Source organism: Rattus norvegicus, chromosome 1 (genome assembly GCF_021556685.1).
Source record: "Rattus norvegicus strain SHRSP/BbbUtx chromosome 1, alternate assembly SHRSP_T2T, whole genome shotgun sequence".
Taxonomy (NCBI): Eukaryota; Metazoa; Chordata; class Mammalia; order Rodentia; family Muridae; genus Rattus; species Rattus norvegicus.
Genome location: NC_141534.1, coordinates 92,103,319 through 92,116,115, shown reverse-complemented (window position 1 = coordinate 92,116,115; position 12,797 = coordinate 92,103,319). Strand labels below are relative to the sequence as shown.

The window sequence follows — 12,797 nt, the reverse complement described above, 5'->3', positions numbered from 1 at the left end:
AACCAGACTCCGCCCCCCTGCAGAGAAGATTCTGCCCCTTCCCCACAAAAATTTCTAATCGTCCCCCTTCATAAAATTCCTTTCCTCCAAAAGGTCCCAAAAGAAACTCTGGAGCCAGGAAAGGGCAGAAGAGAGGCAGCAGGTACTGAGCGCTGAAGACTTAAGTTCTTCTGACTTAGAGACTCCAAGAAGGGTCGTGACCCCCAGGACCACCCCCCAGCCCCTCTCTGCCCTCTTCTCCCCTTCCGCCCCCCCAACCCCCCCGCCGCGCGGGCCCTTTAAGCCTAGAGCCGACCGGTCCTCAGTGGCTGCGCGCCGGCAAGCGTGTGTGAGTGCGCGGGAGGGGGCGGGCACAGTGTCTCCATGGCGACGCGGTGGTGACGTCGCCGGCCGGGGGGCGTGGGCGTCCCGGCCCCGGAGTGCGATATTAACCCGGGAGGCGGCGGCGGGGAGGGGAGAGGCTCTGAGAGGCGAGGCCGGGTGCGGCGGCGAGGGCGTCCCAACGGGCGCGGGACGGGACGGGGCAACGCGGGCGCCTGGAGCAGCGGCCCGGAGTCGGGGCGCCTTGCCCCGGGCCCCCCAGCATGAAGACCCCAGCGGACACAGGTGGGGGCGGGGGCAGCACGTGTGGGGGAGACTTGTTGCCCCGGGAAACCGGGAGGAAAAACTTTGGGTGGGGGCTGAAGGGGTTCTGGGGAGCCCGATTGATACCCAGTTCTTGGGGACCCCCAAGCACTCGAGACCTGTTGCTTCTCGCGGCGCGAGCTGGGGTGCTGCCTGGAAGCCCCAATTCCGTGGGTCTTTTCGGAATGGTGTGGGTGCTGCGGGTGCTGTTCTTTCCCTGCCCGGACCGGGCAACCTGGGTTCTCCCGGGATCACTGGGGTGGCAGAGTCCCCTCCCTGTCGTTCTGTCACGTTGCACTCCGGGGGCCGGGACGTGTGCGGGGCGAGGTGGGGGTTCTGCATAGGGACCCGCTATGCTCGGTTCTGCGTTGCGCGGTCCGGCCCGTGACCTTCACGGCGGCGCGTGCCCAGCACCCGGTGAGCGGGATACGGGATGGCCTGGAGCTGGGCGTGAGTGGGGAACACGGGACTCGGGGTCCGGGCTGCACCGCCCCTCCCCCGTCCGTCTCCTCGCTCCCCCGCCCGGACTGAGTCGCAAAGTTCCAAAGCGCAGCCCGAACGTTCGAAAAAGGAACTTTTTGTTTCCGACCTTAGAACGCGCGGCTTTAAGGTGGCTCAGGGGAGACTTGGGTACTCTCCTCCGACGCGGGCGGAGGCTTGGGAGTTGAGGAGGGTGGGAAAGATGGGGGGGGGATGCAGAGGCTCTCTCTTCGTCCTTCTCCCCCTCACCGATTCTGCGCCTCTTTCAGCGGGCCGTCTTTTCCCTCCGCCCCTCTCTTCCCCGCCAAGTTGCTCCTCCTTAAGGGGCCAGGGTTCCCCTCCCCCCCCGATCGCTGGGCGGGGGGCAGCAGGATTAACCCCCCCTCCCACTCGGACTTTCCCCCTTCCCCTCCCCCGCCGCCCCCGGGCTTGCACAGGCTGGACTTTGCGCCCGGGCGCGCGGGGGGGAGGGGGCCTCGCCGCCCCCTGCCCGTCTGCCCCGTCGGAATCCGGCCCGGGGCGGGGACGAGGGAGGGGGAAGGGGGCCGGGCGCCGCTGTTCAAACTTGTTTCCTTCCCCCGGCGGCGGCCGCGGCTCCGGCTCCTATGTGCGGGTGTGTGCCCCGACCGGCCCACCCACCCCACCTCCCTGCTCGGCGGGTGGGGGCGGCTCTTAAAGGGCTCGGAGCAGGACTCAGGCGCCAGAGGATTGGGGCTGAGGAGGGGGTCGGGGGTGGGGTAGGGGTGCGCAGTGCCGTAGGGTCAGTCACGTGCGTCCCACTTAGTCCCCCACTCCCGGACTCTCACAGGCTCCGGGGCTGCGGGGCCCTGGGGGCAGCAGGAGCCTCGCCTCACCCGGGGAGGGGACCAAGGCGCTCAGACAACCCCGCCTTGTCTTCCCTCTATGTTACGGGCCTTGGCCTGACGGGACCTGTAAGGCCACTGCAACCCTGTCTGGGGTCCCGGTCATGTGTAGATTCTCATGGGAAGGCGGGGGACCAGAACGGCCTCGAGGTCGGTTTGTTTCTCCTGACTGCCGGCCACTGCTCGCCCTTCCATCCGATCCTCCATCCCGGCGTTTCTCTGCTCCGCCGTGGCTGTTTCCCACTTCCTGTTTTCTTCCCGGCTCTGGCGCCATCGAGGTCTGCCTGGAGTGGGGGAGGTGTTGAGGCCCCCCGGGAGGCAGACGTATTTTTCCTCAACCACCACCCCTCCTATCTGACCCCTATATTCCCATAAAAAAGTTTAGGCAGTCATGTTGAGTTGGGGATTGTTTCCCAGAACTTATGCCCCGACCCAGGCTTGCACAGTCTGGGATATCCAGGTGTGCCTTCTGGGACCCAGCCATCATAGCCCTTCCTGTCTGCAGCCACCTCTACACCCTGTCTGCGTTTCTGGAGCCCTCTTTCAGTGTAGCTGCTTTCTTCCAGCCTCTCTGGACCCCCCATGCTGGAGAGGTCTTGCACCCTCAAGCTTTCTTGCTGCAGAGCTGGTGTTTCCGTGATTTAAGCACGTGGACCCGTATACAACACACACATGGTCTCCTTGCCCGTGCCTGGCTCCTGGCTCCAAGGCCTGGGGAACAGAGCCCCATTGAGACACCCTGACGTCACCCCCACTCCGTCCCCTCCCCAAAGCTGGGAACAGGCCCTCGTGTATGCTGTGTCCGATGAGGAAAGCCGGTACTGGGGTGGTGCTGGGTGGGCCTGGCATGAGGAGGGGTCTCTGCCAGAAGTAGCAACCAGGGTCCAGGCCCTGGGGGTGGTGTTTCTCAGGGAAGAAGGTTAGCAAGGGGGCCTGGGACAGCTCCCAGAATGCGGGCTTGAGGCCTTTCCAGAGCCCCCCCACCTCCTTTCCGAGTTCCCTTTGTGTTGCATGTAGTCTCTCTCTCTCACTCCCTCTCTTCTGCAAAGTTTATTTTTAGCCTCCTGCTCCCCCGCTCCCAGGACTGTCGCTGCACACACGTTGCCTGGTTACCGGGACACGGAGGCTGGGGCTGGTGGGCTGGGAAGGGTGGCTTTAGTTTTGGGGGGAGGGTGGAAGTCAGTACACCCCTCCACCTCCACATTGATGTGTTAGGGGCTTCAGCCCCCCTCTTGGGACAGGGAGCCAGATTGGAACTGAGATAGAATTGTAGAGCTTCATGCCCTGAAGGGAGCCAGGAGTTTTTTTTTGGAGGTGGTTCCAGGGTATATGGAGGGGTGACTTGATGATTTGGGTTCCCAAAGACCTCAGGACCCCAAGGGGACTCCGGGACCTTGGTTTTCTATATCAGGACAAAGATAATGCGATGAACACCTGGGTTCCCAAGAGAAGGATAAGGCTATGGACGCTGGGGTCCGTGCAAGGGGTTGTCAGGGGCTGTCACTGCTAAGCTGAGGACTGCTGCTGTTGGACTCTGGGCCCAGCATCCTACACAGCTGGAAGTCCTCTTCTGGAAGCTGGCAGTGGTTGACTGGTTTGAGATGGGGATTTCTGAATGGGACTATGGACCAGGTGGGGAGCGTTGAGCAGGCCATCACTTTACCTAGGCCCAGGGTTCCACAGACCCACCGACTGACTCTGCCTGTGCAGGGGATGCTGAGTTACTCGTTGGGGAAGATGCTCTCTGAAGGAGGCAAAGGAACCACCTTTGGATTTCAGATTGAGGTTGAGGCTTTAGGGAGGCTGAATCTTGCACAGAGTCTTGCTTGCTTTTCTGTTTGAATTGGACCCCGCCCATTTTTAACCATATACCTTGGTCTTCCTTCTATAGTGGCCAGGGCCCCTCATCTGCCTCCCCCCTTCCTTGCCTTCCTCCTCTTTCCCTCCTCCCACCCCTCCATTACCGGCTGCCTAGTGCTGAATTATTGATGGCCCCTGATTACCCGGGGGTTTGGGAAATGACAACAACCGCAGCCCCCCCACCCCAGGCTGCCCACCCCCTCCTGGGACCAAGTCAGCCCGCCACCAACCTCCACCCAAGGTTAATGCTGGGGGCGGGCCAGCAGGTGGGCTGGGAGTCAGCAGAGAATGAGAAGACAGAAGAGGCAAGGAGATGACAGTTCTGAGCCTGCTTGGGCTCTGTCTGGGCCAGGTCCCCTCCATCCAGGTCCTAAGGGTGGACTTGGGGAGGAGGGCATTATGGTTCAGAGGGTACATTGCTGTGTGGGTTGGGGGGGCCTCTCAGACAGTCTGGGTTTCACTCTCAAGGGAAGACAGAAGCCTCTGTGTGTGCAAGCGCTGACCTCATCGTCAACCAGCCACCCCACCCGGCCTGGTCCTTTTAAAAAAAAAAAAATCCTCTCCAGTCCTGGGTGGGAGTAGGAGCTTCTATAACCTGAGAGGAAAGATCATATGTTTCTGAGGAGAGGACCACAGACGCTGAGGGGCACTGTTAGCTTTGAATGGAAGTTGGGGTACACATAGGGGGCTATGCCCTCATCCTGCTGGCCACGTGTACCCTTTTCTGCCCCTCCCCCTCCCTCACTGGCAGCCCTGCCCGCCATCCTGGCTTGGTGCCTGGCCCCCTGGCACTGGCCCCGGGACCCGCCGCCGTTGGTTTCCTGTTTCTCCCGGTGTCGCTGGAGTCTGCTCCAGCTTCCCCTCCTCCCAGCTCCTGTCTAGCCCCCTCACGCAGATGCACATACTGTTACTCTTTGATTTGGGTCTTCATCTGGCTGAGGAAAGAGGGCTTTCCTAATGGTAGAAGTCTGAGGGGTGGGGCAGATCGTAAACTCCAGGGTAGAAGCCAGAGACACCCCACCTTGGCATCTTGACCCCAGGCAACTCCCTGTCTCCTGTCCCTAGGGTTTGCCTTCCCAGATTGGGCCTACAAGCCGGAGTCATCCCCTGGCTCGAGGCAGATCCAGCTGTGGCACTTTATCTTGGAGCTGCTTCGGAAAGAGGAGTACCAGGGCGTCATCGCCTGGCAGGGAGACTACGGGGAATTTGTCATCAAGGACCCTGATGAGGTGGCCCGACTCTGGGGGGTCCGCAAGTGCAAACCCCAGATGAACTACGACAAGCTGAGCCGGGCCCTGCGGTGAGAAGGGGCTGTGGGCCCCAGAGGACAGGTGACAGGTCCCCATGGTTGGAAATTCCTGGTGTGTGCGGACAGGGTTTGGGTTCGATGTCTAGCTAGCTCTGTTAGATCCTCTAGCTGTGTGAACAAGGGCAAATTCTGGCTGTCTTGTGAACCCATAGGTCATGCAGAGGTGTCCCAGGCAGAGAGACGTAGTGATCGCTGGTGCTCTGGTGTGGTCCTCACTCTTTGGTTACTTGATTTCGAGGCTATGAGCTGCCCTTTATGCGTGACAGCCAGCCCCACATCACGGCGCCTGGGCCCTTTGGAGGGGAGCTTCACGTTCCAATGGTGTTTTATGCCCACAGCTATTACTATAACAAGCGCATTCTGCACAAGACCAAGGGGAAACGGTTCACCTACAAGTTCAACTTCAACAAACTGGTGCTGGTTAATTACCCTTTCATCGATGTGGGGCTGGCCGGTGAGTGTCGGTCGGTCGGTCGAGTGGCCTGAATGAAGGGAGTGAAGAGGTGGGTCTTGCTGTGTTCAGAGTGGAGTGGAGATCATGATGCAACTCTTTCCTTTTGTCAGGGGGCGCTGTTCCCCAGAGTGCCCCTCCAGTGCCATCGGGCGGCAGCCATTTCCGCTTCCCTCCTTCGACGCCCTCCGAGGTGCTGTCCCCCACCGAGGATCCCCGCTCTCCACCAGCTTGTTCTTCATCGTCCTCTTCTCTCTTCTCCGCTGTGGTTGCTCGACGCCTGGGCCGAGGCTCTGTCAGCGACTGCAGTGATGGCACCTCAGAGCTGGAGGAGCCTCTGGGGGAGGACCCCAGGGCACGACCACCTGGCCCTCCGGAGCTGGGTGCCTTCCGAGGGCCCCCGCTGGCCCGCCTCCCACATGATCCTGGTGTCTTCCGTGTCTATCCTCGGCCTCGGGGTGGTCCTGAACCCCTAAGTCCCTTCCCTGTGTCACCTTTGGCTGGGCCTGGCTCCCTTCTACCCCCTCAACTCTCCCCAGCTCTGCCCATGACTCCCACCCACCTGGCCTACACACCCTCACCCACGCTGAGTCCTATGTACCCCAGTGGTGGCGGGGGCCCTAGTGGCTCAGGGGGGGGTTCCCACTTCTCCTTCAGTCCGGAGGACATGAAACGGTACCTGCAGGCCCACACCCAAAGCGTCTACAACTACCACCTCAGTCCCCGCGCCTTCCTGCACTATCCAGGGCTGGTGGTGCCCCAGCCTCAGCGCCCTGACAAGTGCCCACTGCCGCCCATGGCACCGGAGACCCCGCCGGTTCCCTCCTCAGCCTCGTCTTCCTCTTCTTCCTCTTCATCCCCGTTCAAGTTTAAGCTGCAGCCACCCCCGCTAGGACGCCGGCAGCGGGCAGCTGGAGAGAAGGCTCCAGGGGGCACTGACAAGAGCAGTGATGGTAGTGGCTCTGGTGGGCTGGCCGAGGGGGCAGGCGCATTAGCCCCCCCACCGCCACCACCACCCCAGATTAAGGTGGAACCCATCTCAGAGGGCGAGTCGGAGGAGGTGGAGGTGACTGACATCAGTGACGAAGATGAGGAAGATGGGGAGGTGTTCAAGACCCCCCGTGCCCCACCCGCTCCCCCCAAGCCAGAGCCTGGAGAGGCACCAGGGGCAGCCCAGTGCATGCCTCTTAAACTGCGCTTTAAAAGGCGCTGGAGTGAAGACTGTCGCCTGGAGGGGGGCGGGTACCTCTCTGGGGGCCCTGAGGATGAGGGTGAGGACAAGAAGGTGCGTGGGGACATGGGCCCTGGGGAGCCTGGGGGACCCCTCACTCCTCGGCGAGTGAGCTCTGATCTCCAGCACGCTACAGCCCAGCTCTCCCTGGAGCACCGAGATTCCTGAGAGCCGTGGGCAAGGGCCCGGTGCGCCACCCCCAACTACCCCACTCCCCCTGAGCTTTTGCTGCCTTAACCCCCCCCCCCCCCAGCCCTGGAGGTGAGGGCAGCTCTCTTTAGTCTCCTCCCTGCCTCCTCCCTTTCTCCTCCCCCACATTTTGTATAAAACTTTGAATTTTTTTTTTAATGGTAGGGTGGGTGGGTGCCCAGAGCTGGGGGCTAATCTCCTCTTCTCTGGGTTTCTAAGTTCTGGGCAAAGTGGTGGTGGGGGGTGGGAGGGGGGGTCTTAAAGGGGGGGCACCTCCATTCTGGGGATTTCTATTTGAACAGAGGCTTTGGCCTTAAAACCCAGGAACTTTTTTATTACAATCGTAGGAAGTAAAGCCTTGTCTCCCTCCCTCTTCTCTGCCTCTTACCTCGTCCTGCCTCTCCCTCCCTCGTGCCCCTCCCCCAGCCCTAACCCTGCCTTCCTTGCCCCTCCAGGGGCTGTGAGTGCCTGGGTTTCTTATACCCCATAAGGTTGCAGCAGAGGCAGGAGGGACAAATTTTATAAACCAAAAATTCTGTGGGGGGTGGTGGGGTGGGGGGCAGAGGAAGGTGAGGGGTGCCGCCTATGGGCCACAAATCTCTACAAGTGCCTGTTCCCTACACCACCCCAGTACTAGTCCAGTCCCTTCACACCCACTCCCAGCTGCTCCTAGGTCTGGCCCATGGGCAGGTGGGTCAAGGGACAGGAAGGGGGGGTCCCTCAAAACCAAACTGGAAGCCCCTCTCTGCCTCCCAGCTGGGGCCCCAGGGGTGGGCTGGAGGGTTTTGGTCAAGCCTTATTCTGTATTGGGAATGGAGGGTGGGGTGGGACATGAGGGGGCTGCTGGAGAATGTATTCAAAACAATAAAACTTTGGACCTTTGCATGTGGTAATGCATCCTAGGTGCTGGGTACAGCCACAGTATCAACACAGACTTGGTTTGCTTCTGGACAGGTCTAGACACCTGCTTCTATCTGTGGCCAGAAGGTCTGACTCCACCTGAACAGGTCAGCTAGGCCTGGGGAGTTACTGGCCTACTTTCAGATGTCACAAACCTCGGAGCGGATGATTAAGGTTTCTGGCTTTCTCTAGTCTTGTGTTTCCTTGACTGGTTCCTTATCTCATCTGCCTCTTGGACCCTTAACATGACCCTGCTGTTCCTGGCTCTCCTACCTGAATCGCATTTGCCCTCCAGCTCTGGCTGCTAAGCCACACCCGTCAGGGCCCCAGGGAAGGAAGGGTCGTGTATTTTGGACCAAGGCCAGCTTCTTGCTCATCTCCCTCAAAATGTACGGAAGAGGCTTTAGTGGTCCACACCTGTAATCCCCCCAGCACTGGTGTTAGGAAGTTTAAGGTTATGGCCTGCCTGGACCATGTAAAAGGGAAATGTGTGATCCTGCTTCGGAGCCTTGGACCCGGAGGCCTGGAGTGTCTTGAAATGCAGCCCTTGGGCTGGAGCGCCGCTCAGCTCTGTGTTCAAGGGTGCTTCCACTCTTCAGAGAACCTCAGTTCATTTCAGAGTACTTTACGTGGGGTGGCTCATGACAGTTGGCACCCCCAGTTCCAGGGGATCCAGCTTCTGGCACCCACACAGAATTGGCATACATTTACTCAGACACATTAACAAAAATATTTTAAGAAATTTATACCTATGCATATGAACGTTTGGTCCGTATGCATATCCATGTATCATGTGCGCTGTGCCCAAGATGGTCAGAAAAGGGCGTCGGATGTCCTGGAAGGACAGAAAGATGGTTTCGAACCGACATGTGGGTGCTGGGAACCAACCCTGGGTCATCTGCAAGAGCAGCAAGTGCTCTTAGCCACCAAGCCATCTTTCCAGCCCCAATAAAACTTATGTCTTAAAGGAACCTTGGAAAGTAATTGGTAGTCTTTGTCTCACCGAGCCTCCCTCCCACCTAGCAGGGTTTGAGAGGGATTTGTTGCATTAAGATGGTGACTGACCTGCTTTGTGCAAGGTAAACATTTCAGGTTCCCACCCCCGCCAGCCAGCCAGTTTCTTTGTGTAGCCTTTGCTGTTCTGGAACTCTGTTGGACCAGGCTGGCCTCGTACTCAGATTCACCTGCCTCGGCCTCCTGGGCCTCCTGGGTAGTGGGATTAAAAGGCCTGCGTGCACTCACCCCGCCCCCGCCCGTCGTTTTAGTTCCTTAAGCATTCAACAACAAAGGCCTTCATTAAACTTGCCTGTGGACCTAAGAGTTGAGCTATTCAATAAAAGTGGCCCTTTAATCTAATGTCTTAACTGGATTTTCCAGTGGAATGCCAAGATGTCCCAGTCCAGATCAAAGGATCTGGAATCTTGGAATTTGGTTGATGATGATGGTGATGGTGATGATGATGATGATGATGATGATGATGATGATGATGATCGTATAGAGCTAAGAAACCAGGAGTTTGGAGAGCTGAGTCCTCAAGGAGATAAAACAATCAGGAAGAATTCAGGCTTTGGTTGCTGGAGGATACAGGCCCCACCTGGGCAGTGCAGGTGTGATGCCCTAGGCCCAGAAAGGGGAAAGGGGTTCCCTCAAGGCCATACAGTTGCTGAGAGATAAAGAGTGGGACTTGAGAACTCGGCCTGTTGGACCTGCTTCACTGTAAGACTCCACCTTGTGCAGCCCCAAGGGGGACGGGACATGGAGCTGGCAACTGCTTCGCACCCCTGCACTGAAATGTCAGTGTGTGTGAACCCTGGAGTGGGTGCTCCAGGATTCTGCTGCCCAGGACCGGGAGACTGGCAGGAAACAGGCGCCTGTGGCAGCTTGTGGGCAACTGCTCCCTCTCCTGGGTGATGTAAGCCACATTCCCTGGGGTGGGAACCACTGGGTTATTTCTGGAAGTTGGGATGAGACATATCTCCTGGCAACATAGATGCAGCTGAGTTGCTAGTGGGGTGATACAGAAAGGCGGATGTTGTCATTGCAAGAAAGAAGCAGCACTGGCTAGTATCCTCCCTCAGCAGAACTCCTCAAAGTCTTGTGTTTTTTTATTTTATTTTATTTTTATTTATTTATTTTTTAAAGGCCGGATTCCTCCATGTAGCTCTGGCTGTCAAGGAACTCACACAAGGAGACCAGGCTGGCCTCCAACTCACAGATCTGCCTGCCCCAGCCTGCTGGGATCAAAGGCACGTGTAGTCACCGCTGGGCCTTCAAAGCACCTCTAATCATGTGACTCTAATCAAAGCGTTCAGCCTCAGAACCCTTCCAGAGGACAGGTCATGATCTAATCAGACTTGTCGACCCAGATTCTGGCCGTGTGGGATGTCAGAGGGTGCTTTTTGGCCTTAAAAACAGCAGCTCCTCCAGTCTTTAATCGCCCACCTAAATCCATTTGGAGGTCTGGAACATTTCCTGCAAAAAGATGCCCTGAGTTTAGTGTGGTGGCTCCTGCCTTTGTCCTCCTGGATGCTGGGAAGGCTAAAGTAGGATTGTTGTGAGTTTGAGGCTAGCCTTGGTCCAGAACTATGGCTCCTCCTCCTCACTGCTGCTCTCCCAGTTTGGTTTTTCAAGACAGGGTTTCTCTGTGTAGCCTTGGAACTCTATAGACCAGGCTAGCCTTGAACTCAGAGATTCTGCCTGCCTCTGCCTCCTAAATGTTAGAACTAAAGGGGTGTGTGTGTGTGTGTGTGTGTGTGTGTGCTGGGGATGGATGCGGCTCAGTTTGTAGAGTGCTTGCCTAGCACACAATTCTCAACACCATAAAACTGTCTTGGTGGTACTAGTCGGTAACCCAAGCACAATACAGGCAGGCAGGAAGATGTCTTCAGCTTCATAGTGAATTTGAGGGCAGTTTGGGCCCCATGACACCTGGTCTCAAACATAAACAAGACACATGACTTTGCTCCTGAGATCTTTGCTTCCAACCAGAAAATCCTCCGCGGACCTTTCGCATTTTACAAACGAATTCATTCCAACTAAAATCCCATTTGCAACAGCCCTCCTCCCAAGTACCTACACAGCTGACTCTCCCGAAGTCTCTTCCTTGCGTTTCTCAGCCATCCCCACTAATACAGGCTGCTAGAGATTTTCCCTCATACCTTTCACAAATACCCCTTGGGATTTCTCCATAATGCCCCAATTGTTTTGCACTGCTCATAGCCTATCAAAGTCTTTCATCTCTTCATGGGTCCCCATCAATTCTCCAAACATCTTTCGGACTCTCTTAGATGCTCAGGGAACACTTCACAGATCTCTGACATTTGCCCTCCAGTGCCTCAGCTCTCAAGGCCTCACGGGAGGTCTCACGGGTTCCGGCGGTTAAATAATCTGTTCTATCCTCCTACACACACCCTAGTGAGATTCTTTGCTCCTATACCTTAGGGCTTGACTTCACTTTTTCAACTCTGAGCAGCCATCAGAGGGCGGCAGCCACCATTCGACTGCGGTACTCCAGAAACTCCCTCTCCAATGGAGCGTGAAGAGTCTGGAGGCTGTGCAGAGAGGGCGGAAGTACACGCGCTTTGCCTTCTGGATAACGTAGTCTTTAGACTGCGTTCCCTGTCCACAGTCAGCAAATGACCGAGTGACAAGACTTTAGGCTTCAGAAAAGCCCTAACAATTAGACGGAACACAGGCTACGAGTAAAGTAGAGCACAGAGACTCCGTTCCGGAGGCAGGAGAGCTGACAGCACTTTGATCTCTGCCTCTGTGTTTCTGTCTCTGATACACACACACACACACACACACACACACACACACACACACACACCCCTACCTCACGGTGGTGGTGGTGGAGGTGGTGGTGGTGGTGGTGAGGACAGTGTATTTCCTACTTTGGAGCGATCTCCCGGGGTATTAATTGGTTAACGGGAGATTCATACTCAGGAAAGCTGAAGCTCCTTCTTGTGTCATTGGAATCCTGTAATTTAGGAAGAGGGTAGACGCAAAAAAAAAAAAAAAATTGAGTTGGGGTTCAGGATAGAAATTCTCTCTCTTTAAATCTTGCAGCTCATCTTCTTGGTAGGGAAAGGTAGACTATCCGAAAACAGATGTTCTGAGACACGGTCTGGACTGTTTACAATACTAAATCCTTTGAGAATGCAAGCCGACCTTTTTCTCTTCTCTTTATGTGGCCACTTGGGACTTTTTTTTTTTTTTTCCAGCACTCAATTATCAGTTTAGGTCTTAGTCCTAGGGACCAGAGGAGACATTGTAACACATTAGTTTCCCCCTGGGAACTGTCATTCTTAACCTTTCACCTACACTCTCAGCCACTGTACTCCCTTTAGACTACAGCTCCCACCAAGCCCCAGAGCTTAGCTTCACGAAAAGTCAGAGTCCACTGTGGATTATTCCCAGCATGCTTCTGGTTGCTGGTAGCTCCCCTCCGCTTCGTCAATGGTGAGGCAGTGTTGAACTTCATTTCCCAGAAGACACCAGACTCACAGAAGCGACGCGCTTAACTCTTGGTGTCGACTACATTTCCCGGAAGGAACTGCGACGCCGCTAACTGGCTAGAGAGAGCACGATGCCTATTCTATTTCCTATCCTATGCCTTCCAGTTACAGTACCTACTTAAGGTTTGAGGACCACCTGAGACTTCATTTCCTATCGTGCTTTATCAACCGTTCTATACCTGCAATGCGGTGAGGGCGTGGTGACGACTTCATTTCCCAGAGTGCCTCACAACCGGAGTACTAAGTAATCACGGGTGCGGACTCGATTTCCCAGAATGCACGCGTGCAGGAAGTCACCGACCGCCCAAAGACTAGGCGGGTGGCTGGACTCTATTTCCCGGTGTGCATTAGGCTTGAATGACGCTCAGTATTG

General features: G+C 56.7%; 1 protein-coding gene and 1 long non-coding RNA gene across 4 annotated transcripts; one reads left to right on the top strand and one right to left on the bottom strand.

Annotated features, from left to right (window-relative positions):
* Positions 1-423: 423 nt before the first annotated feature.
* Positions 424-8,878, top strand: Erf (Ets2 repressor factor). 3 transcript variants are annotated; one of them, NM_001170335.1, is given in 4 exon segments: positions 424-606; positions 4,893-5,127; positions 5,475-5,590; positions 5,701-8,878. In NM_001170335.1, coding segments are annotated over 4 exon segments (1,659 nt in total). In that variant the 5' UTR covers positions 424-584; the 3' UTR covers positions 6,987-8,878.
* A 1,127-nt stretch (positions 8,879-10,005) lies between these two features.
* LOC134482971 (uncharacterized) lies at positions 10,006-12,682 on the bottom strand. Its single transcript, XR_015649927.1, has 3 exons — positions 12,604-12,682; positions 11,743-11,886; positions 10,006-10,379 (listed from the first exon to the last, which is right to left on the bottom strand). It is a non-coding gene; the product is annotated as an uncharacterized LOC134482971 (long non-coding RNA).
* Positions 12,683-12,797: the final 115 nt, after the last annotated feature.